The sequence below is a fragment of the Mesoplodon bidens genome (assembly GCF_964165515.1).
Source record: "Mesoplodon bidens genome assembly, contig: HAP1_SCAFFOLD_610, whole genome shotgun sequence".
Taxonomy (NCBI): domain Eukaryota; kingdom Metazoa; phylum Chordata; class Mammalia; order Artiodactyla; family Ziphiidae; genus Mesoplodon; species Mesoplodon bidens.
The window spans coordinates 17,431-41,895 of NW_027672085.1; the positions used below are offsets into that span (position 1 = coordinate 17,431).

The following is a 24,465-nucleotide window of genomic DNA, read 5'->3' on the forward strand; positions in this document are numbered from 1 at the left end:
CACCTCCTCTCACACCAGCCATCCTGAGTGGCGTGGTTATGGCTCTGGGTCGGGCTGCTCTTCTAAGCACATGTATCTCGTCTTCCCTAAGCAAATTTTATTTTCCTTGATGTTACCTGGCAGTGACCTAAATCAGTTAAGATTCAATTAGGCTTCAAATAATAGACACTCCAACTACAGTGGCTTAACTATGATAGAAGTTTATTTCCTGCTTACTCAGAAGCCCAGAGATGGGCAGCTGAGGGATGATACTGGCGTGATGACTCTACTTCCGAGTCTTCAGAGACCTAGGGTCTTTCTACCTTGTTGCTGCACTACGTGGGACCCCCCCACTCCTTAGTGCACCTCATGGTCAGAAACAGCTGCTCCAGCACCAGTAGTCCCATCTAGCAAGTGCAAGGAAAAAGGGACAGATATACTAGCTGTGCTTTAAGGAAAGTTCTGAGACGCTGCCAGTAGCACCTCTGCTTATTTCCTTTTGGCCAGAACTCAGTCCCGTGGCCACACCAGCTGCAGGAGCAGCCAGGATGTGTCGTCTGTCTTCGCAGGGATCACACATATTTCCCCTTTTATTGCACATGTATTAGCTACATCTAGAGGTCATTTGCCTTTAAAACTGAAAATGCATTGTGAACGGCAACTTTTCTACTCACCATTATGTTTGTGAGAACTATGACTTTATGTATCGCTGTATATGGATACGGTCATTCATGTTAACTGCTATAGGGTGTCTCATCTATGAGTGCACAGTTCATTCGTTATCCATTGATAGAAATGTAAGTTCTTTCCCTTTTTTTTTTTTGTTATTTCAAACTTAATTCCTGTACTTGTGCCTGTTTCTCCAGTGCAGGATGAAAACGTTTACTGCCGTGACTGAGTTGTATTGTGTTGTACTGTACAGCAGCTGAAGGGAGTACACTGGAGTACTGTGTTCTTACTCACGTCTCCTGAGTATTCATACAGGCTGCTAGGGCAGTGCTTTCACACTGTGGCTTGTGACCAGTTAGTGGATTGTGAAATCAGTTTAGGGAGATCAGAACCAGCATACTTACACAAGATAAGATAGAACAGAAGAGAACAGAAAAGATTAGAGTGTAGGTAGTGAGGGGTAAAGTATTGTTTTGTGAAACCTGTTTTATTGGTGAGGTATGAGTGTACTGGCTTTCAATGTGAAGTGTACCTCATACTATAGATCACGGTCAAAAGAGTTTATAAAAACACTGGTCTAGTGTATATATACCTAGAAATGAGAATGCTGGGTTGAAGGATTTGTGCTGATTCTAGATAGTGCCCGGTTCTGCTCCAAAGTAGTTGTATCAAATTATACAACCGAGAACAGTTCCCGTGTGGTTTTCACTTTCCTTTCCCTGAGGGAGGGTAATAAGCCCTTTTTCAGGTGTGGGCTGACAACACGAGAAGGCTGGGACGAAGGTGGCACAAGTGTAGTGTCTAGGTTGGATTTTTAATATTTTTGTTAGAGAGAAAATGACATCTCTTGTCAGTAAAGACGGCTTTTTTCTTCTTATTCAGTACTTTCATTTTTGCTTCTTTTCACTATGTCCAGTGGTCCTGGGTGTCCTTTACAGAAATACCTTGGACATCTCACCATTAAGTGTGATGTTTGTTCCTGGGGTTTGGTATATACGCTTTTGTCAGGTTAAAAAAGTCCCCACCTAATTAGAGTTTTTTAATGAATGGGTGTTGAATTTTACTGCATGCAGTATTTTTTCCTTCATATACCCCTCCCTCTCACCATATGGCAGTGCAAGCACAGAGTCCTAACCAGGGAATTCTGCTTTTCTTTTCTTTCTTTCTTTCATTCTTTCTTTTCTTTCTTTTCCTTTCCTTTTTTTTTTTTTTGTGTGTGGTACGCTGGCCTCTCACTGTTGTGGCCTCTCCCGTTGCGGAGCACAGGGTCTGGACGCGCAGGCTCAGTGGCCATGGCTCCCGGGCCTAGCCGCTCCACGGCATATGGGATCTTCCCGGACTGGGGCACAAACCTCTGTCCCCTGCATCGGCAGGCAGACTCTCAACCACTGCGCAACCAGGGAAGCCCCTTTTCTTTTCTTTCTTTTCTTCTTTCTTTCCATACCCCGAGGCTTAAGGGATCTGAGTTCCCCGACCAGGGTTTGAAACCAGGCCCATGGCAGTGAAAGTGCCGAGTCCTAACCACTGGACTGCCAGGGAATTCCCTACAATGCTTTACTAATTTGAAAATACCTTTGATTCCTAGAATAAGGTCTGCTTGGTTGTGTACTATTATTTTTTTACCACATTGCTGGATTGCTATTGATTTTTTTAACTGACGGCAGCCTATAATTTTTCTTTGTCATATCTTTGGTTTTAGTATTGAAGTTATACAGACTTTAAAAATGAAGTTATACAGGGCTTCCCTGGTGCCGTAGTGGTTGAGAGTCTGCCTGCCGATGCAGAGGACATGTGTTCGTGCCCTGGTCCGGGAGGATCCCACGTGCCACAGAGAGGCTGGGCCCATAAGCCATGGCGGCTGAGCCTGTGCGTCTGGAGCCTGTGCTCCACAATGGGAGAGGCCAGAGCAGTAAGAGGCCCGTGAACCACAAAAAAAAAAAAAAAAAAAAAAAAAGAATTTATACAGACATTTATTTGGGATGTTTCATATATGACAGGGAATTACCTGTTACTTGAAGGTTAATTTGTTTTTAGTGTTGTTTTTTGGGGGGCTTCTTGTTTGTTTGTTTTTTGTCTGTTTTTTGACAGATGGGTAAGTTTCTGTGTGCTGAATGTCTTTAATTGTTGGTTTATTCAAGTTTTCTACATTTGAGTGAGTTTTGCTAATTCATATTATTCAAGAAAAATCTCCACTTCACCTTAGGTTTTCAAATATATTGGTATAACATTGTTCACTGTATTCTCATTTTTAAAATCTCAACTGTATTTTGGTTGGGTCACCTTTGTCATTCTCTGTATTATGTGTTTAGGCTCTAAGTCCACATGTGGCATGGGCCTATAGTTGGAAAGTCCTAGAAGAGAGTTTTTTTTCCCAGCTAAGCCCAGGCCAAGATAGATTCATGTCGTTTTCATCCCTCCACCTCTTCCATGCCCTCTTGCTTTCTAGTGGACGTTAAAATCCAAGCCCCCATTATACAATTTCTATATGTTGATTGGAATGGTAGTTTTGCTGATGTAGATATTTGTCAAACTCTGTAGAACTAAGGATTTTTAAATCTCTGCATTTGATTGTATGTAAATGAAAAAACAAACACCTAAGCATCTAGAGAGTGACCAGCCCTCACCCTGTTCCCTCCAGGGAAGCCACAGCAGCTCAGGGGCTTTCACCTCTGTTTTTCACCTTTCTCTTTGTTTTTGGCCCCTAGGAATTTCTCTTACATCCTTCTGAGCTCACCCTGCAATTTAAAGGATGTCTGTTTTAATTTCTGGAGCATTTTTAGATGCTTATAGTGGCTATAAATCTCATCCACCTTTCTGGTAGAAACACAAGTTAGCAATTTTGACACCTTCAAGTAAATGTTGGTCAGAGAAGATGGCTTCAAATTTTAGAAGAATGAGCTGAACTAGGAACAAAAATATGTGTGAACAGCTGTATAATGAGTTCATTTATTCATTCAGTGTATGTTTATTGTACTTACGTGCCAGCTGCGGTTCTAGGCTGTGACCAAAACAAAACCTGGTTCTTATGGGACTTGGATTCAGTGGAAGGAGATAGCAAACAAGTATGTGATGTGTCAGATTGGGATAAGTGCTAATAAACGCTGCATGATTGCTATAGTTTAGTAGTTCAGTGAAGCAGTGGGAGACTTTTAGATTAAATAATATCTGAAATGTGCTAACCTAAAATTAAAATGTGGTTAATAAACCAGTTAAATGATGCTGACAGTTTTTGGAATTACCATATTCCAGAATTTCCAGCATCTTGTGTCCCTTAGATCCTGGAGTGGCATTGTGATGTGGAACAGTGTTTCAAAACCGTGGTTCTCAGTATTCTGCAGAAAAGCATTTGATGGTCCTGTAAGATTCTGTTTGGGGAATTCAGACCTGCATTAATAGAGAAAAGTCTTCATCTTCGAAATATCCTATGGTCAAGAAATTTGTTTTATTTTCACTCGCCATTTCCCAAATACATTTTACCATGGAGTGATGTATAGAACATAGTTTGAGAAGCATTAGTGTAATAGAATCTCAACTCTGCAGTGTACTGCTTGTGCAACCTCAGTAGCTTTTATTAGGTGGAAATAAATTCTTGCCTTATAGGATTCTTATGAAGCAAATCTAAAAGAATGTGTGTGGAACCTCTAGCGCAGTTCCAGGTATTTGGTTGATTAATAGTTCATGTTAGCTCCTTTCTCTGATTGTTAATATATTTGCTTAGAAATAATTATTATGTACAGAAATTGACAGCATTCTTATTAACCTCTAAGTGTGACTTCTATCAACAGGAAACTGTGGAGATATAAATTTAGTACGTCTAGGTCCAGAAAAGTGTATTAATACTGAGGTCCTAAAATTCAGTTTGGAGAGCCAAGTTAACCACAGAATGAGTAAGTACTGAATAAAGGTATATATAAATTGATTTCTGTTTCTTTTTGTATGGTAGAAAATGGCATGGGCATTAAAGGTAATTTGGAGACCCTAGAAGTAGTCTAGTTTTGAAAGCTAGTTTTTCTTCTCATTTGTATGCATATGTGTGTATTTGTTAGAATCAACAGCTTTTTATCTTTTTTTTAAAGAAAAAGACTTACCTTCTCATATTCATGAGATTCACAGAAGAAAGGAATTTCTAGATCATCAACTAGCTGAACTTTCTCGCCAGCGTGCTTTATGCCGAGGTGGAAGGGAACTACAGGTATCTAAACATGTCTTGATCAGTGTTTTTTAAAAGCTCATAGATAAACTAGTTGGTGAGTATTTGATGCCATTCTTTCATTGTGGAATAGCATAATTTGTGTACAAAAATGTACACAGAGATGGTATGCCTTACATTAGGGGTTAAACTTTTTTTAAAAGAACAAGATAGTAAATATTTCAGACTTTGCAGGCCACGTGCAGTCTGTTTTAGCCACTGAACGCCACTGTTAATAGCATGAAGGCAGAGTAGATAACACGTAAGTGATGCCCCAAGGGTTGGCCTGCTTAAGCAGAAAGCGTACCTGCAGTACTCTGAACAGAACTGAATCATACACACTATTAAGAATTTATTGGACTTCCCTGGTGGTCCAGTGGTTAAGAATCTGCACTTACACTGAAGGGAGCTCAGGTTCGATCCCTGCTCAGGGAACCCTAGTTCCTCATGAGCATCCCTCATGCTGCACAGGGTGGCCACAAAAAATAAAAGAATTTATCAAATTAGCACCTACTGATTGAAGCATGGGGTGCTGGTTGTCGGGTTGCTGGACAATGAGCTGATGTTTAAAAACAGACCACAAGAGAAAGCGAAATAGAGAAGTTTATTTTCACAGGTCTTGAGGGAGGTATAAGGCATGTCTCGTGGGGCATGACAGGCAGGTCAAGGGAGAGTGCAGACAGAGAGAGGCAGGCCCTGGCGCACATGTCATTATCAGAGTCCATGCGTGGAGTACTTTGGGGTTCCCAGGCTAGGGCTGGATTGGCCAATTTTAACTGAAAGAGCAGGGTTTTGGTAAGTAGCTTAGAGGGTCTCTTATCTAAAGGGCATATAAGGGGAAGGCACTGGATGGCAGAGGAGACTGTTGATCACAAGAGCTTATGTTGGCTGGTGGGCCGGTGACTCCACGGGCTGCCATCTAGGGCGTGCATGTGTGTGAAGGGGCCTAGTGTTAGTTTGGGGTCTCTGCAGGCTGCTTGGCCAAACAAAATGGATGCCAGGGCATCAGTACCATGGAGTAGCTTAGCTAAACTCTGACACACAGCAATACAGAAAGACTGGTATAGAGAAAACACACTGGGTGAATCAGTTTTTCATTGGTAAAGTACTGGCTCACCCTTTTGAAATGTGAGGCAGTCCATTGGAAAGCATTTTAAAATGCTTAATTTAATTTTAATGATGGCATTCTGATTTTTTCCAGAGGCAAGAATTAGATGAAAAAATGGCCAAAGTTTCACAAGAAAGGCAGGAGCTTTCTTCTAAAATTAAAGAGGTAAGTAGTTCACGTGTAGCACTTTACTGGTATTACTTTTTCTTTTTTAAAATTATGAAATAGTTCAGACAACCTGTGGTCTTTTCTCAATTACATTTAAAAATTTGGGGGAATTCCCTGGCTGTCCAGTGGTTAGGACTCTGCTTCCATTGCAGGGGGTGTGGGTGTGATTCCTGGTCAGGGAACTAGATCCCATGTGCTGCAACTAAGAGCCCGCATGCTACAACTAAAAGATCCCTCATGCTGCAACTAAAAGATCCCACACGCTGCCGGGAAGATCCCACATGCCACAACTAAGACCCAGCGTAGCCAAATAAATAAATAAATAAGTAACTATTTGAAGATACAGGAAAAAAAAAATACACATCTGAATTCAGGTAGAGTGACAGTGGCTGGGATGTGGCCCAAGAAATATAAGCACCTTTTTTCTCAGTTTTTGGCTGAAAGCATACACTCCTTTTACTTGTTTCTGATCACAAAAAATCCTTCTATAACATGTATAACTTTTCCCAGTTTTCTTTGGATATAAAAATATCAACTAACATTTATATTGGTCAAAGCTAGAATGAGCCAGGTGTGTACCCCATCACCAGCATGCAGCCCTTAATGAAATGAATTGGCGGTCAGGGAAAGAGAGGGTAATACTCAACCGGTAATGGTATTTGTATTTTTGAGCTGTGGTTTTCCTCTTGAATGTATTATTGACCTTCTCTGTGTGGCTAAATAAATATAATTGAACTTAATGTGTATTTCCACTAGCAGTTTGTTTATTTAAATCAAAAGTTATGTGGAAAGCTTTTTATTAAAACTTTAAGCTGAGCCCAAAATTAATCTTCCCACATTTAAGGATGAAGTCCATGTTTACCTGTATTATGGTTTTTGCCGCTGATCACATTGTTCTGTGGGCCATTAAATTAATTGTCCTTGGCAGTTTTACTCATTAGATAGCTGAGAGGAGAGGTATGTGACAGTTAACATGTGAGCACCAGAAGGCCACAGTTGCCACCCTCTCTTCACATACATGCCTTGGCCTCCATGGTTGAATCTATCACATGTTCAGGGATGATTCACGACAGCTTTTTCAGGAGGGGAGATAGGCTACCTGAATCTATGATGAGAGTACTAGTTTATTAATTTGAACACTGAATGATATGCATTGTGAGGTGTCATTCATACTGTTAGTCTCCATCACAGTTTATTCCATTATAGTCTGGACCAAGGTTGTTGGATTCCACTGTGGAACTAGAATGCTTGTCAGTTTCACAGGCGTTTTTGTTGGTACTATCCCTTATAAAAGAACAATATTACATACTTAAAAACTAACAGCAAAGTGTATGTTCAGGCTTAGTTCTGATCCTGGTTTTACTCAGATAATTGCTTCACAACTCAGTAGAATTACTTAATCTTTGCTTATTCTGATACCTTCCCTCATACGTCAGGCTGTAAGAATTGTAATCCACTTCGACCAAATTAAACCTGAATAAATTTTTCTTAATGTGCTTATTATTAACTCATGTTCTGAGATTAGACTCCACTGCAAAGTGTTCTTTCTGGTGGCTTCTGATTATCTTGAATGTTTCTTCTCTTTTCTAGGCTTGAGGTTCCTACCTAACATTTACTAGACATTATTCTGCCACATAATAAGTGTAGTTAAGAATTTATATACAACTGAATGTTGATGAACTTTTATTCTCTTAGGTTCAAGGATGCCCACAAAAGACACAGAACATCATCATCTTAGAGTCCCACATCATCTGCTGCACACTGAGCACGAGTGGTGGTTTGCTGCTCGAGGCTGCTTTCCGTGGGCAAGGGGGTGTCCCCTTTAGTTGTGTCATTGTTGATGAGGTCAGTAAGCAGTCGGCCATACAGCTTTGCTAGGAGTAAGGAGTAAGTCTTAGATGAAGAGTGGCTGCCGAGATGTTGACAAAGTGGTCTTTGCATCTGATTTTGACCTGCCATTACATATGTATTCTCTTATGTTGAAATACGCTGCTAATGACCCACCACGATGAAAATTGCTTTTTCAGTATCGGGACTGTAGTCTTAGCGATTCCTGATTGTTCTTCATAAAATCCCTCCCAAGGATTATTCTAGCTCCTGCTTGGGATATCTCTGGTTACCTTTTTTTTTTTTTTTTGTTGCGGTACGTGGCCCTCTCACTGTTGTGGCCTCTCCCGTTGTGGTGCACAGTCTCTGGACGCACAGGCTCAGCGGCCATGGCTCATGGGCCCAGCTGCTCCGCGGCATGTGGGATCTTCCCGGACCGGGGCACGAGCCCGTGTCCCCTGCATCGGCAGGCGGACTCTCAACCACTGCGCCACCAGGGAAGCCCTCTGGTGACCTTTTGAAGCATTTTTAATATAACTCTGGACAGCTCTGAGCCACCGTATTTTCAGCTAACATCTTTATTTCTACTTCATTCATTGAGCAAACATTTATTGGGTACCTACTGTTTGCCAGAATGTAGAGCCAGAAGACAAAAGAGATGGAAAATGAGGTACAGAGAACCCATCCAGGAGATCCAAGATCCAGTATTCACCAAAACGAAGGAATAGAAAAGGTGGAAGTGATGAAATAATTGAAGGAAATGCCATTGAATTGAAAAGAAGCTTGAGTCTTGCAACTGAAGCGGCCTACTGAGGAGCAAGGAAGAGAGAGGGGGTGGGGCACACAGACACACAGTCCCCCCAGGCATGTGCCCAGCAGGGACAAAGAAGACAAACTGGGGACATGACATGGCCCTTCTTGCTTATGGGCTGCTTCCCAGGTGGTAGTGGCACCTGAGTGGTGGCTGACTTCAAAACGTGTGTGGGTCTCTTTCCCCCGCTTCGGCATTTAGAATGTTTTTGTTGTTTTGTTTTCTAACCAAAGGAAGTTCTTATTTTTGATCTTTGGTGCAGAAGGAGAAAGTGTATGTTTCTGAATGGTTAGGACACTTGTGAATTGGATAGACTGTATATGGATAAATAAATAATAGAGATAATTCTGATTATGTCTCCATTCTGTACTCTCTTACCAAGGCCGGACAGTCTTGTGAAGTTGAAACTCTTACTCCACTCATACATCGTTGCAACAAGCTCATCCTTGTAGGAGATCCTAAGCAGCTCCCTCCCACAGTCATTTCTATGGTATGTTTTTTCACATTCGTGTTGCTTTAAAGTGGTAGGGGCTTGTTTGGGTTTTTTTTTTTTTTTTTGGGCGGCGGGGCGGTCTTTCTTGGATCATCATCTCTTATTTGCAAGGATAAATAGGGAATGGCTGAGAAAAGAGAACCACTGTTGAGAGCCTTCATAGTGAAAGTCTCCGGAAATGTTCCTTTGTTCATAATGTGCTTATGTGTGTGTGACAGGAGCAGTGTGAGTGTCACAGACCAGAAGTTTAGGAGGAGGATGTCCCATGTGCAGTGGGCTGTTCCTTTGGGAAAGGCAGTGTGCAGCTGTTCTAAGGGCTGTATCTGATTTATTTTAGTAACATAAACACCAAAACAATAATAATAGAAAAACTTTAAAAGCAGGGAATAGAATCCAACCTCCTGATTTATCTTTCAATATGTGCAAATTTGAGGAAAACAGTATAAAGAGAAATTATTCTTACAGTAACGTTTTCAATTTTAGGATTCTGTATCCTATAGCACAGGAAAATGCCGGTGTCCCTCACATCCTCTGAAAGGGAAGGTGGTGAAAGGAAAGAGGTTGTGGGCTGTGCTTGTGGGAAGATGAGCACCAAAGTTGTGGTTCCCTTCACTTCGTTTCTTAAATCTCACTAAAGATGGCTCCTAGAAATGCACAGCAGAATCAGGATTCAGATGTTTTGGGTAATCTTCATAGGTCTAGATGACGGTTTTGAAGTTTAATGAAATTTGAGCATTTTACTGATACATAGATTATTTGTACAAATATAGAGTAGTGGCTGCATAAACTGTCCCAGAGAACAGACCATTTTCACAGCATTTCTGTTACGTTATGGAAAGAAAGCAGGTTTTTTTGGTTAGTATTGTTTTTGACTTTGGAATCATCAAAATGATAGTGCAGTTCTTTGACGTCTGAACACTCGTGCGTGACTGTTCAAGGGAGTAGCCTAGGAGCGCCCATGTCCCTGAGTGAAAACCTTGTCCATAGGACAGAGCTGCTGTGGGGGGTTCTGCTTGTGGAGACCTAGGAGGAGCCAGCTCTGCCCTGCATTCCTTGAATAGTTGCAGTATTTCAGAAACCTACTGATTTAACTTCCTGAAGGGCCTTAGCACGTGGTTAGTGAAAAGGGTTGTCGATAGGCCTCAACTTCACTGTCTCCTTTGGTGATTGATTAAAAACAGCAGAAATGAGAAAAATCCATTTGGGCTTTTCTTATTGTTGCAAAAATAATAGAGGCTTATTGAGAAGATTCAGAAAATAATTACAAAGTTAATTTTCTCAGCATGCCTTTCTAACCCTAGGGATAAGTACTATGAACAGTTTAGTGAGTATTTGAACAGTTTGTGGGCATGTGTGTGTTGACTTTTTTTCAGTCTGTGTTCATTGAGTGCCAGGCTAATTCAAGCACTGTTTTTAAGTTCTGGCGTCATGACAGTGACGAAAATTGACAAAAATCCCTGACCTCTGGCTTCCCTGGTGGCACAGTGGTTGAGAGTCCGCCTGCCGATGCAGGGGACACGGGTTCGTGTCCCAGTCCGGGAAGATCCCACAAGCCACGGAGCGGCTGAGCCATGACTGCTGAGGCTGCGTGTGCGGAGCCTGTGCTCCGCAGCGGGAGAGGCCACAACAGTGAGAGGCCCGCATACCACAAAGAGAAAAAAAAATCCTCGCCCTCATGAAGCTGACATTCTAGTGGGTAACAGACAGTAAATAAGTTACTAGATTCAGAATGTCAGATGGCTATAGGGAATGTATAAATTTGTGTATATGTATGTAGGTTTTTTTTTTTTAATTTATGGCTGTGTTGGATCTTCGTTTCTGTGTGAGGGCTTTCTCTAGTTGTGGCAAGTGTGGGCCACTCCACATCACGGTGCGCGGGCCTTTCACTATCGCGGCCTCTCTTGTTGCGGAGCACAGGCTCCAGACGCGCAGGCTCAGTAATTGTGGCTCATGGGGCCAGCTGCTCCGTGGCATGTGGGATCTTCCCAGACCAGGGCTCGAACCCTTGGGTCCTGCATTGGCAGGCAGACTCTCAACCACTGTGCCACCAGGGAAGCCCTGTATGTAGGTTTTGACCTTGTTTAAAGGTGGAAGAATCAGTCTGTACCAAATTACCTTTTTTTCCAGTCAGTAAATAGATCAGGGATATATGTTCATGTCAAAACATAAAAATCTCCATCATTTTGTAGGATGGACTCAGTTTTTTTTTCTGGAAGTAGATGTGTTACCTCATATAAACCTCTTTCTTTTTTCACAGAGTGAAATAAATGAGGTTTTTTAGCTAACTTGAATAGATAAACTTTGGGGGGTATAGATGAAATTGCCAAATGTCTACTAAAAATATTCTCTTTAATTATACAAACCTATTTAATATCACATATGTAAATAATCACATATATAACTAATATAAATAAGAAGTAACGCCTGTTTTCTCCACTCTGATAGTTTGTGAAACAGGTTTATTAAAACTTTGCACATACATCTTCAACGCTCATATTGTCAACGTCACTCATAAAGATTGCATCATCCTAGTGGGTTTTCCAGAGCACATTTTTTGCTTCTAGATTATTTAAGACGTAATACTTTTTGAATCTTGATATGATGCTACCATTGAAAAGTATATCCCAAGGCACGACCGTGATAACATTAAGACAGTTTTCTTCGTTTGTCAATTAAGTCACTGTGTTTCAGATCACAGGTTTGTAACCCTTTCTTGGATTTATGAAATCAACTTAGTTGCCTGTGTCCTCCACTAGAATGTAAGCTCTGTGACATTTGATCTTCACTGTAGACTGTCAGCACCCCAAATTTTAGCTGCTTGGTATATGATGGATGGATGAAGAAAGTGGTCTTTCAGAGGCTTATTTACAATGGCATTCATTATTTCTAGTTGTGATAGCATAGCCCAGAAATAATTGTTAAAATCTGGGTTACAGTTCTTTGCTGCTTTTATCATTGATTCTTTCAGGTGACCCCTGTTAGCACCTATAAAATAGCGACAGTTGTGGTCATTCACAAGATCACATCTCGTTCATAAGCAGTATGTGGGTTTTCTAAATAAGGGGAAAATACCTTAACTTTTGTAGTCAAGCTACATGGCTTTTCTAGGGCTGGAGTCGGAAATATCTTCTCTCTCTGAATCTTTGGTTGTTGGTAATACCTTGTACATTTGAGAGCTCAGTGATTGTTTTGTTTTTTTTTTTTAATAGTGGGAAAAGTACACATGAATTCTTGCAGATTATTGTTTTGTTTTCCTCCTTTCAGAAGGCCCAGGAGTATGGCTATGACCAGTCGATGATGGCCCGCTTCTACAACCTTCTGGAAGAGAACGTGGAGCACAACGTGATTGGCAGGCTGCCTGTCTTACAGCTCACCATTCAGTACAGGATGCACCCAGACATATGTCTCTTCCCTTCTAATTACATTTATAACAGGAACTTGAAAACAAATAGGTGAGCTCTGTTCATTGCATGTTCACCTGTTTTATTTGTAGGTTTGGCTGCTTAGGAAGAATAGCTCTTTTGTTGTGCTTTTAGGTCTTGTTATTAAAAACACAAAGGTTTAATAATTTTAATTACAAAAGTCCTATTGATTGTAGCAAATGCAGATAAATGAAAAGAAAGGGATAAACCCAACCCCTATTGATACTACCCAGAAGTAATCACTGGTAACATTTTGTTATATCTACTTCCAGTCCTTGTACTATGCACATCTTTTTTTTTTTACTTTTTCTCCTTTTTTTGGAGGAAAAAAGCACACCATGCTCTACATAGTATACTGTAGCATGCATTTTTCACTTACTGTATTATGAGTAACTTTCCAATCATGATTGTTATATTTTAATTTACATGGGTCATTCTCCCTAGTACTAGAATAGAAATGAAATTCACCTGCTACCTCTCACTAAAATATGTTATTTACAAGTATTTAATTTTATTTAAAAAGAAGGTCCTTCTTGTCCTCTTAACTTTCCCTTGCTCTCTTCCACAGAAAGAACAAATAGTAATAATAATTCTAAAACATTTTCTCTTGTAATTTGACTTGCATTCTAAATGGTGGCTGCTCTTTTGTAGAATGACAGAGACCATTCGGTGTTCATCTGACTGGCCATTTCAACCCTACCTCGTGTTTGATGTTGAAGATGGTTCAGAAAAGCGGGATAATGAGTAAGTTCTCCTTTTTCTTCAGTCCCCACTGATGGTCCCAGAATTTTTGTATTGTTTCTGTTCATATTTAAATTCAAAATACTTTCCATATAAATCTCTCTGCCTAGTGCCAGTGCACAATCATTTTCTTTTAGCTGGGTTGATAACTTCACCTTTTCAATCATAAATTACTGATGTCTTTATATATTTCAGTCTTGATTTTTTTTTTCTTAACTGGGTAATGGGGGTTATGTTACCTAAAATGCGGTCAGCACTTCAGTAGATCCATGCTGAGATCCCAGCTATGAGTAAAACAGACGTGGCCCCAGTGCAAGGCTGCTGTGGTCCAACAGGCGAGACAGACATTAACCAGGCCATCACCGTGGTGATTAATGGTTCCAGTTGGGTTAAGTATTGTGACGGATAAGTACAGATACAGTTGAATCAAGGTGTGAGGCAGAGGGTGGACAATACTTCCAGCATGTTGGATTGTGAATCAGGTGGTTTGTGAATGACAGCACAAAAGGAGCAGTGGTTGCTAATTAGCAAGCATCTCAGAGGAGCCGGGGCTTCTTGTGAGAGAATAAAGGAGGAGGAGCCCGGAGGCTGCATTTGTTAGCACAGATAGAAATGCCACCCCTGCATCATGACGTATGAAGAAATAGAAATTCCACCTCTGTGTCAAGAGAGAGCTGCAAAGCAAGTGGTGTCCTCCATGAGAATAAGATATTAGTTAATAGTGGTGGAAGGAGGGGCCCCTCAGTGAAGAAGTCAGAAATACGGAGCAGTTGGCTGGGGGGTTGCTATTCCAGAGGGACTGTGGAAGTTGTAGTGGGGTCTGTTGGAATGGAGCAGGGGATTGAGAGTTTACCGCATAAGTATTATGGAGATGGATGGTCACGGGAAGAGAGTTGGCCTGAGAGGTGACCAAATAAAGCTTTCAGGTATGGAAAAGAAAGCTAGCTGACTGGCTTGTCCGTATAGTAAGTCTTGAAATTAGAATAGTGAATATTTAAGGCTTTAAAGTGAGACAGATAAGGTAGCCTCGGGAATAAAGTTGCGCGTGCAGGGCATCCCCCAGTGTGCACACATGTTGCATTTGGTATGGTGATGAGGGAACGCATTGTAGTTCAGGAGATGAGTTGGGAGTGCAGGATGAGGCCAGCAAGGACAGAGGACGTGATCCTGCTGTAGGGCCCCGTGTTTGTTCATCTCTGGGAGCCGGGTCACATTTAGTCCGTGTGGCTGCCATCCTCTCGGTCATGTGGTGCATGATCTGCATGACCTGTGGTGGGGAATGCAGGAAGGTAGTACATCTGAAGCACTTTTCTCAGTGTGGGGAAGATAGTCAATCCTTAATGTTAGCTATTCATTAGTCATATCTTCATTATTATTATGAATACTTTCGTTCTCACTGTGGCTATCCCTGTTTTAATAAGTGAAGAAACTGGTGCCTTAACATCACGTAACTCGAACCACTTTTCTCTCCTACAACTTTGTGTTTCACTGGGCAGTTATTTTTATATTTATTCATATGTACAATATTAATGGTCATTATAACAGCCTCTTTGAATCACTGCTGACTGAATAAAGATGAAACCTACCTATGTACCCTTTACTGTAGTGGAAAACAAAGTGGAACTTAACTTAGCAATTGGGCTGCTATTAGTTTTGATGTGTTGTATTTTTTTGTTTTCATCTTATTTAGCTCATATGTAAATGTTCAAGAAATAAAACTGGTAATGGAAATAATTAAACTTATGAAAGACAGAAGAAGGGATGTTACTTTCCGAAACATTGGCATAATAACCCATTACAAGGCTCAGAAGACGATGATTCAGAAGGATTTGGACAAAGAGTTTGATAGAAAAGGGTGAGGCATCTCTATTTTTACAGAGATTTTGAGTTTTTCTGTTGAATTAAAAAGAAGAAAGAGGGGATAGAAGGAAAGAAGCAAAGGAAACTTAACTCTAGGGAGTGGTCTTAGACCCTGGTAGTATAGAACAAGGAGACTAGGACCCTGGCTCCATAGACTTGTGCTGGGAGGGAGTGTGGTTACACGTGTCGCCCCTGCAGATGGAGTGCCTCCTGCCAGTTCAAATGTCATCACCGTTACACTTGACAATGGAAGTGACTGAGAAATTCTTCAGGCCTTTACCTTTAGTTGGATGACTTGTTATCTGAATTCTAACTCTACTGAGAATCATGTATTCACATTTTCCCTTACAATAAATTATTTAACCCTTTTAGTGCCTTCATGTATAGGGTGAAGATCATGTTTTTGTCTCCTTTATACCTCAACAGTAAAATAAAAAAATTAAATATTAGAAATCCATTAACTCAAAAGTTTCTGCACCTAGAAGCACACAAAGTACCAAAATTGACTCTAGGAAAAGCCAGAAACTTTGGATAGACCTATTAAATGTAAAAAGAGTGAGTTAGTAATCACTTTCCAACAGAGAAAAACAGAGGATCAGGCTTCACAGGTGAATTCTGTCCAACATTAAGAATTAGCACCTGTCCTATGCAAATGCTTCCAAAAAATAGAAGGGAACACTTTCTAACTCATTTTATGGGGCCATTATTACCCTGATACCAAAGCCATGGAGACATCACCAGAAAAGAAAACTATGGACCAATATCCTTTATGAATATGGATGCAGAAGTTCTCAACAAAATAATGGCAGCTGAACTCAGCAGCATATTAAAAGGATTATTTACCACAGCCAAGTGGAATTTATCTCAGGAATGCAAGGTTGGTTCAACATATGAAAATCAGTCAGTGTGATATACCGTATTAAAGGGGGAAACCCCACATGATGGTGATCATCTGAATAAATGTGGAAAAGACATGTGACTGAATGCAGTAACCTTTCATGATAAAGATACTCAACAAACTAGGAAGAGAAGGGAACTTCCTCAACCTAATAAAGAGCATCTATGAAAAACCCACAGCTAACACATCATACTTGATGCTAAGATTGAAAGCTTTCCCCCTATGATGAGGAAGGATGCCACTCTCTACTCTCTCTACTTGCACTACTTCTGTGCAGCACTGTATTAGAAGTTCTATGCAGAGCAATTAAGCAAGAAAAGGAAATGAATGGCATCCATATTGGAAAAGAAGAAGTAAAAGTGTCTCTTAACAAATGGCATAATCTGGGACTTGCCTGGTGGTCCAGTGGTTAAGGCACCATGCTTCCACCGCAGGGGGCATGGGTTTGATCCCTGGTCAGGGAACTAAGATCCTGCATGCTGTGTGGCCACAAAAAATCCAAAAACAAACAAACAAACAAAAAAACACACGCAAAAAGCTAACAACAATAACAACAAAAAACAAACGGCATACTCTTACATCTAGAAAAACCTAAAAAAATCTATGCAAACTACTGGTCCTTATAAACAAGTTCAGCAGAGTTGTAAGGTACAAGATCAGTATACAAAAATCAGTTGTATTTCTTTACACTCTAGAGAAGTCTGAAAAGGGAAATTTCTTAAAATTCCATTTACACTAGCATCATAAAGAACAAAATACTTCGGAGTAAATGTAACCAAAGAAGTGTGAGCTCATACACAGAAGGACAAAACGTTGTTGAAAGAATTTAAAGTACTAGATAAATGTAAAGACATTTCATGTCCATGGATCGGAAGACTTAATATTGTTAAGATGGCACCATTCCCCAGGTTGATCTACAGATTCATTGTTACCTCTGTCAAAATTCCAGCTACCTTCTTTTACAGAAATGGACAAGCTTATTCTAAAATTCACATGGAAGTGCAAGAGACCCTAAATAGCTTGACAGAGAACAGTGTTGGAGGGCTCACACTTCCCTCTTTCAAAATTTACTACAAAGCTATCAACACTGGTACTGTCATAAGGGTAGACATATATAGACCAATAGAATAGAAGTGAGATTCCAGAAATCAGACCATACATTCATGGCCAGTTGATACTCAACAAGGGTGCCAAGCCTACTCATTGGGGAAATAATAGTTTTTCAACAAATGGTGCTGGAATAACTGGATATCCACCCGCAAAAGAATGAATTTAGACCCCTGTCTCACACTGTATAGAGTAATTAACTCAAAATGAATGAGTGCTCTGAGTCTAAGAGACAAAACTATAAAACTTACAAGGAAACAAAGGTAAATTTATATGACCTCAGATTAGGCAACAGATTCTTAGATATGATACCCAGGCACCAGTAACCAAAGGAGAAGTAAATTGGCCTTCATAAAAATTAAAAACTTATGTGTTTCAAAGGACACACTATCAAAAGAGTGAAAAGACAACACACAGAGTGGGAGAAAATACTTGCAAAATATTTATCTGACAAGTCATATCCAGCATATATAAAGAACTCATACAACTTAATAAAATGATAATCTAACTTTTTAAGCGGGCAACGGATGTGAAGAGCATTTCTCAAAAGAAGATAAACAGAAATCCAACAGGCACATGAAAAGCTGCTCCACATCATTTGTCATGAGGGAAATGCAGATCAAAACCACAGTGAGGAGATATCATTTCACACCCACCAAGATGACTATCATTACAAAAAAAAAAAAAAAAAAAACAATAACAAGTTTTGGAAGGGATGTGGAGAAATTAGAATACTTACACATTGCTGATGAGAAACTGCAGAAAACAGTTTGGCAGTTCCTCCTAAAGTTGAACATAGAATTACCACGTGACCCAGCAATTCCACTCCTAGGTACATACCTGAAAGAATTGAGAAAGGGTTCACACAAAAGCTTGTACATGAATGTTCGTAGCAGCATTATTCATGATAGTCAAAAAGTGGAAACAACCCAAATGTCCCAAAATGGTACATAGGTAAGAAGTAAATTGTGTATCTGTACAAGCGAATAGTCAGTCGTGGAAGGAATGAAGTACTGTTACCAGTCTACGACACGGATGAACCTTGAAAACATTATGCTAGGTGAAGGAAGCCCAACACAAAAGGTCCCATATTTTATGATTCCATTTATATGAAATTTCCCATGTAGAAAAGTCCATAGAGACAGACAGTAGATTAGTGGTTGCCAGGGCCTGGGGAGGGGGAGATAGAGACTGATGGCTGATAGGCACAGGGCTTCTCTCCTGGGTGATGGACATGCTATGAAATTAGATAGCGGTGATGACTGCACACTGTAGTGAATGGACTCAACACCACCAAATGGTGTGCTTTAAAATGGTGAATTCTGTGTTATGTGAATTCTACTCCAGTTTTAAAAGATAGCACTACAAAAGTAAGAAATACTACTGTATAAATATGTATATTTAATAATTATCTTTTTTCAGCAAATATGTTTCTCTCTTCGTAAATAGGCCAGCAGAAGTAGATACCGTGGATGCCTTCCAGGGTCGTGAGAAAGACTGTATTATTGTTACATGTGTCAGAGCAAATGCCATGCAAGGCTCAATTGGGTGGGTAACTGTCATCATTGATTCTTTGCTTGTTTATGATCCAGAGTTAGATCTTTTTAATCACTGTTAGAGAATACCATCATTTGCTCTATTTTCTTATATAAAAAATTGAGTAATATCATGAAGGTTTCTTTTTTAAGTTGTGAAGTTGATCCACTGTTAGGTCTGCTTCTCTTGGTACCTTGTGTATTAACCCATGTCACAGTGTGAATCTGTTGTTTCACTTGATAAGAGTGAAACAGATTATTGAATCCAGTATATTTTGCAGGGGCATGCTCCTCTCCATGGTATGTGTCATAATTGATCTACTATCATATTTTTAGGATCTTTGAAGGCTTAAAAATCATACCATTAAAATTTCCAATATCTCATCCAAGTCAAAATAGGAAATCGACAGACAGATGCATCACTTTGAAGGAAAGCACTGGGCCTCTTGTTTGTTTGCTGTCCTTAATGGGAATTGCTTCTGTGTCGGATCCTGCACCACGAGCTTAAAGCAGGAGCCCAAGAAAAGCTGTCTGAAATGCCTGTGTCTCACCTACACTGACATGCCGAGTCTTTCTGAAGAAAGAAGTAACTCTTTTTTTTTTCCTTCTATTGCTTAGGTTTCTGGCAAGTTTGCAGAGATTGAATGTCACCATCACACGAGCCAAGTACAGCCTCTTCATCCTGGGACATTTGAGGACCCTGATGGTAGGTACATTCTAGAGGACCGGGGAACTCCAGAGTTTGCTCATGATGACTGATACCGGGTTGAGGTTTTGTTTTTATTTTTCATCAAAGTGGAAATGATTTTGAGGCTACAAACAATAATGAGCCTCTTCCCACTGGTTGTTTTGTCCTCCAGCAGCTTCTTCCTGGGAGCTTTTATAATGCCTAAACCGCTCACCCTTTCTTAGCCCAAGACCCAGGTATCCGTAGTGTACTCTCAAGATGAGCTTTAAAAAAATTGTATCTACATCGTAGAATTGTTAAGAAGACATGTAAACCCATATATGTAAAGTGCTAGAAGATTGGTTAGCACTTAGTAAACACTCAGTAAATGTGGCTATTAGCCTAGCTTAATGCCAGAGAGAGGGGGAATTTGCAGGAAAGTGCTTGGATCTTCATTTCTGTCTTGGCACTTAGAGCAGCACTGCTTGCTGTTTCCCTTGAGGGGTGAGTGGCATCAGAGCTCATCCATGCGTACAGATACTCCTGTAGAAGGAGGGGCAAGTTTACATGTGTAGTCGACAAATAGTAATAGTACAGCTTAATTTGGTGAACCACAGCTAGATAAAGCATGTATTTGCCTGCCTCATTAGGTGTAATAACTCAGTTTCTCTAATTTCTGTATTTAACAGAGTCATTGTTTTATCTCAGGAGAGGTGCCAACTCAGTAGGATTTTCCCCTGTTTTGGTTAGTTCCACCAGAGGGCGCCCAAATACAGTCTTTCTCATTCAGCTCTTACCTAGATTTGTGGTCTTCAACCTTTGTTGTTTGTGTACCCCCTTGAAAGAATGTTTAAAAGCTGTGTATCCTCCGCTTTTAAGTTTATATTGAAAATGTTTCATCGTTAAGTGTTGATAAAGATTTTGTTTCTAATGTATTGTAAATATTTGACATTTTAAAAGAAAGCTATTAAAAATAAATCCATTATGCCACTCTTAAATATATCCAGTGGAATAGAGAGCAGTGCTATTCTTTCTGCTCTTTAAAATTGAATTGCCATTTATACTGTTTAGGATAAAATTCAGTGGGGGTAGTTTATATATTTTCATAATTAAAAGGCTTTCTGTTAATATGACTATTAGGCTTTTCTGCCACAAAAACTTTACATGTAAATTTGAAAATTTAAAGAATTGGTTTTCATAACGATTTGGGGAAACTGTGTGAAGGGTGTGTGGAACCTCTGGACTGTTTTGGTAACTTCCTATGAATGTATAGTTACCTCGAAGAGTTTTTTTAAAAAAATATATTTTTCCTGTGACCATAAGGATCTGAGTATTAACAAATGATATCTTGTCAGTTGAGTAACATATTAACAATTACTCTTTTCACACAGTTGAATTTTGATAATGTTCAAACCCGAAAAGTAAAATGTTTATAGAGTTGTGTCTCTTAGATGCCCTGATTGCAGGAGCCTTCATGGGCACCCCTCTGTTTACCACCCCCTCTATTTGACACCCAGGCGTGTTTACCTCCCCTAGCTGTGTGCCCTGTGGTCAGATTTGGGACAGGTGAGACTTGTGGTTGTGAAGGATGGAGTGGAAGGGCAGAAAAGCCCCAGGAGGACATAGGGAACTGGGGTTTGGAAGCTGAGGTTTGGAAATTGATTCCCAGAAAACGTGCTCACATCCCCCCGAGTAAGTCTCTGTGAGCCCCAGAGTCACCGTCACGCAGATTTGAAGACCACTGACGTCTAGCTGCAGTATAGACGTTATTATCTTCACTCTGGGAAGCCAGTGTGGCAAAAAGAGACCGACAGAACAGAGTAGAAAAACTTCCAGTTTATCATTTGGACTTCGCAATCCAACTTGCGTATTTGTCCTTGGGCTTCCCCCTTCCCTAGCCTCTTTTTTTTTTTTTTTTTGGTTTTTCAGCCAAGTTTCCCTTATGGAGATAGAATCAGTGATTAAGGCACTCGGTTTCCTCTGAGAAATCAAGACTAATAGCCCCTTCTCAGAACTGTTTTTGTGATCTAGGGATTGGATTAAACAGCAAGTTTAGGTGCAGTAGAATTGGCAGAAATAGCAGCAAGGCCATCTGCTTTACATCTGCTTTCCAGCCACAGGGTAGGACTCTCAAGAGCTCTCCTGAGTCAGGGAGATCTGAGCCTGGTGCTTACACGCACCTTCCTGATGCATGCGGTCACCGTACCGTGCACTTGATTTACGTGACTTACTTTAAAAGGCCCTGTGAGGTCTGCATTGCCACCATAGTTTATCAAATCCAAGAAGCCAATAGTTATATAATGTGCGTCATTATTTTATGCTCCACTATTGAACTGTGACACTTTATTTTCACTTAGAATTTTTGTCTTATAGTGACTGAAAGAACTCTTTTAGACTTTAGACAGATTTTTATTGGGTTGGCCAGAAGGTTCATTTGTTTCTTTTCTGTAGCATCTGAATGAACTTTTTGGCAGACCCAGTGTCATATCACTCTTGTTCATACCTAGGAAAAACAGCAAAATAGGTAGACTAAGATACCCCTGAAAGCATCTCACTCTCAGACTAACACTCTGGTCGTCCCCATTCACCATCCCATGTACCCTTGCTGATGCTCGAACCATTCCCTGTGCAGTCAGAGGCATGTCATGAGAGGGCCCCACTGTGGTCCCGGGGTTTTTTCCAACTTCTGATCTCCATTCTCCAAGTTGTAGTGCTGGTACTTTCTTGTCTTATCAGAGGATGTCTGTGGAAAGATTTTTCAGGCAAGAGCCAGGACTCATTCTTTGTAGAAGTGGTTTGTTGACTAAAAGTCAAGCGGTTGTAGTCGCCCAGCCATGAATTCCTCCAGGATTACATACATGGAAACTGCTGTCTGGCCTAGAGGCACCCTAAAGTCAGAAATGGTAAAATGTGAAAATAAAGTGCATTTTATTTATTTTATTTTATTTCAACGCACATTTTAGAGTCATTTAAATAAAATACTATTCATACCTTACAGTGAGGAAACAGGCTCAGAGAGGTCAAGTGATTTGACCAAGGTCACACAGCAGGTCAGTACTATGTATGCAGCTTCACTGCTATACCCTTACCCACCTTCATGAATAGTGCAGGAGCCCCCATGAGGGGAGCTATCCTTTCCTTCTCTTTCCTTCAGTCTCTGTCTTTTTTTCCTCCCTCATACTCTCTCTTTCTTCTGTCTAAAGAGGCCCAAGTTCTGATGGTTGTAAAGAAGCAATTTATTGCTGAGGAAACTCTAAAAGGAAGAGAGGAGAGATGCGTGAGTTGGGTTTTTGTTTTGTTTTTCCGTTTAGATGTGCTTTTCATAATTTAAGCTCTTCTAGAAAAGAGACACAAGTGAGACGACATCTTTGGAATAGTTATCTCAGCAGATTAAGATGGTTTAGCCCTTGGGAGTTTGGGAAGCCTTTGGGAATTTGATGCAAGCTGTGGTCCTCTTTCTAGAACAGTCAGCATGCACTCAAGAGTTAGAGCTTTCTGAAACCAAGCCTTCCTCTTCCAGAATGTTAGCCTTGGCCGGAGACAGGCAAGACTCTAGGGTCAGCAGTGTCAAAGGGAACTTGGTGGGATGACGGAGCCCTTCTGTGTCTGTGTTGTCCAGGATACTAACCCTAGTCACATGTGTCTGCTGAGCACTTGAAATGTGGCTGGTGCAACTGAGGAAATGAATTTTTAATTTTATTTAATTGAAGATTAAAGAGCTACATGAGGCTACTGGCAGTTGGTACAGATTTGCATGACAGCTAATTCACCACGTGGCCTGAGTATCAGTGGTAAAATGATGGAAGTACTTTCTTAGAAGTGGTTCCCAGTGTTCTGTTCTAGCAGCATGGCTTTATAGTTTTGTATTCGACCTTATTTTTCCTTTCAGCCTTGTCTGAAAAGTAATGGATTCTTGAGAATCTGTTCACGAAAGTATACTTACTATTTGTTCAGAAGTGAAAGCTGGAACCTCTGCTTCCCAAGCATATGAGTGTTTCTTTGGGATGTAATTTTCTTCCTTCTCTTTGTTTCAAGGAAAACCAGCATTGGAACCACCTGATTCAGGATGCGCAGAAGCGTGGTGCCATTATTAAGACTTGCAACAAAAACTATAGACACGATGCAATGAAGATTCTGAAACGCAGGCCCGTACTGCAGAGAAGTCTGACTCACCCTCCTGCTATCACCCCAGAGGTGTCCAGACCCCAGGGCAGAGTGCCCAGCAACAAGCTAGACAGTGAATTTGCCAAGATGTCTCTTGCTTCTTCCCTGTACCCCTCACCCTCTGAGTCCAGAGAAGCCACTGTCACTGTTACTGCAAAGGACCCTGAAAGGCCACCCCTTCAGGACTGGCTTCGGGACCCACGACTGCTTAGGAGGATGGGCTTGGGCTGTGAAGCCAAAGGGAAGTGCCTCTGTGAGCTGCAGCCCTCGAGCCCCCGGTATCCTGGAGCAACGCCTCCCTCTGGAGAGCCAGGCTCCCCCGGAAGTCACCAGGATGTGACCAGTATCAGGCAGCAGGCCCCCGCCAAGGGAGCTGCTGTGAACAACCACAGACCTCATATGCAGTGTGATCCTCCAGCTGCTAGTACCAATACTTCCACGAGTGAGAGAAGATGTGCCCAGGAAGGGGAGGCACTCAGCCACAGGAGGGAGACCAGGGCCTTCACCAAGGGGGATCAGGAGAGGCGTGGCTCTCTGAGCCACCACACAAAGAGGAACTCAGGCTGGGACGAGAGGGGACTGGAGGAGGAGGACAGTAGCTTGAAGAAGAGGAAGCTTTTGTAGTGGAGCCAAATGAGACTGTCAGCCACAAGCATTACTGCACATTTCAGATGACCAGCTAGTAGGACTGTCCAGATAAGATTATTTTTTTTTCCTTAAAGGAGTTTGTGTGCTGTTGGAAAACAGAAAATGTATCCTAACACATGGGCCTCTTGGTCATCTTCAGTACATTTTGTCAGTTGCAAAAGCTTTCAGAAGGCATTTGT

At 40.9% G+C, this 24,465-nt stretch overlaps 1 protein-coding gene across 1 annotated transcript; it reads left to right on the top strand.

Annotated features, from left to right (window-relative positions):
* Positions 1-4,949: 4,949 nt before the first annotated feature.
* LOC308610604 (putative helicase senataxin) lies at positions 4,950-24,262 on the top strand (the record flags this gene model as incomplete). Its single annotated transcript, XM_081259676.1, has 10 exons — positions 4,950-4,964; positions 6,039-6,110; positions 7,809-7,958; positions 9,134-9,241; positions 12,509-12,696; positions 13,318-13,410; positions 15,098-15,262; positions 18,722-18,820; positions 19,426-19,513; positions 23,510-24,262. 10 exons carry the CDS (start codon positions 4,950-4,952, stop codon positions 24,260-24,262), a joined length of 1,731 nt encoding a protein of 576 aa, XP_081115802.1.
* Between the last annotated feature and the right edge of the window lie 203 nt (positions 24,263-24,465).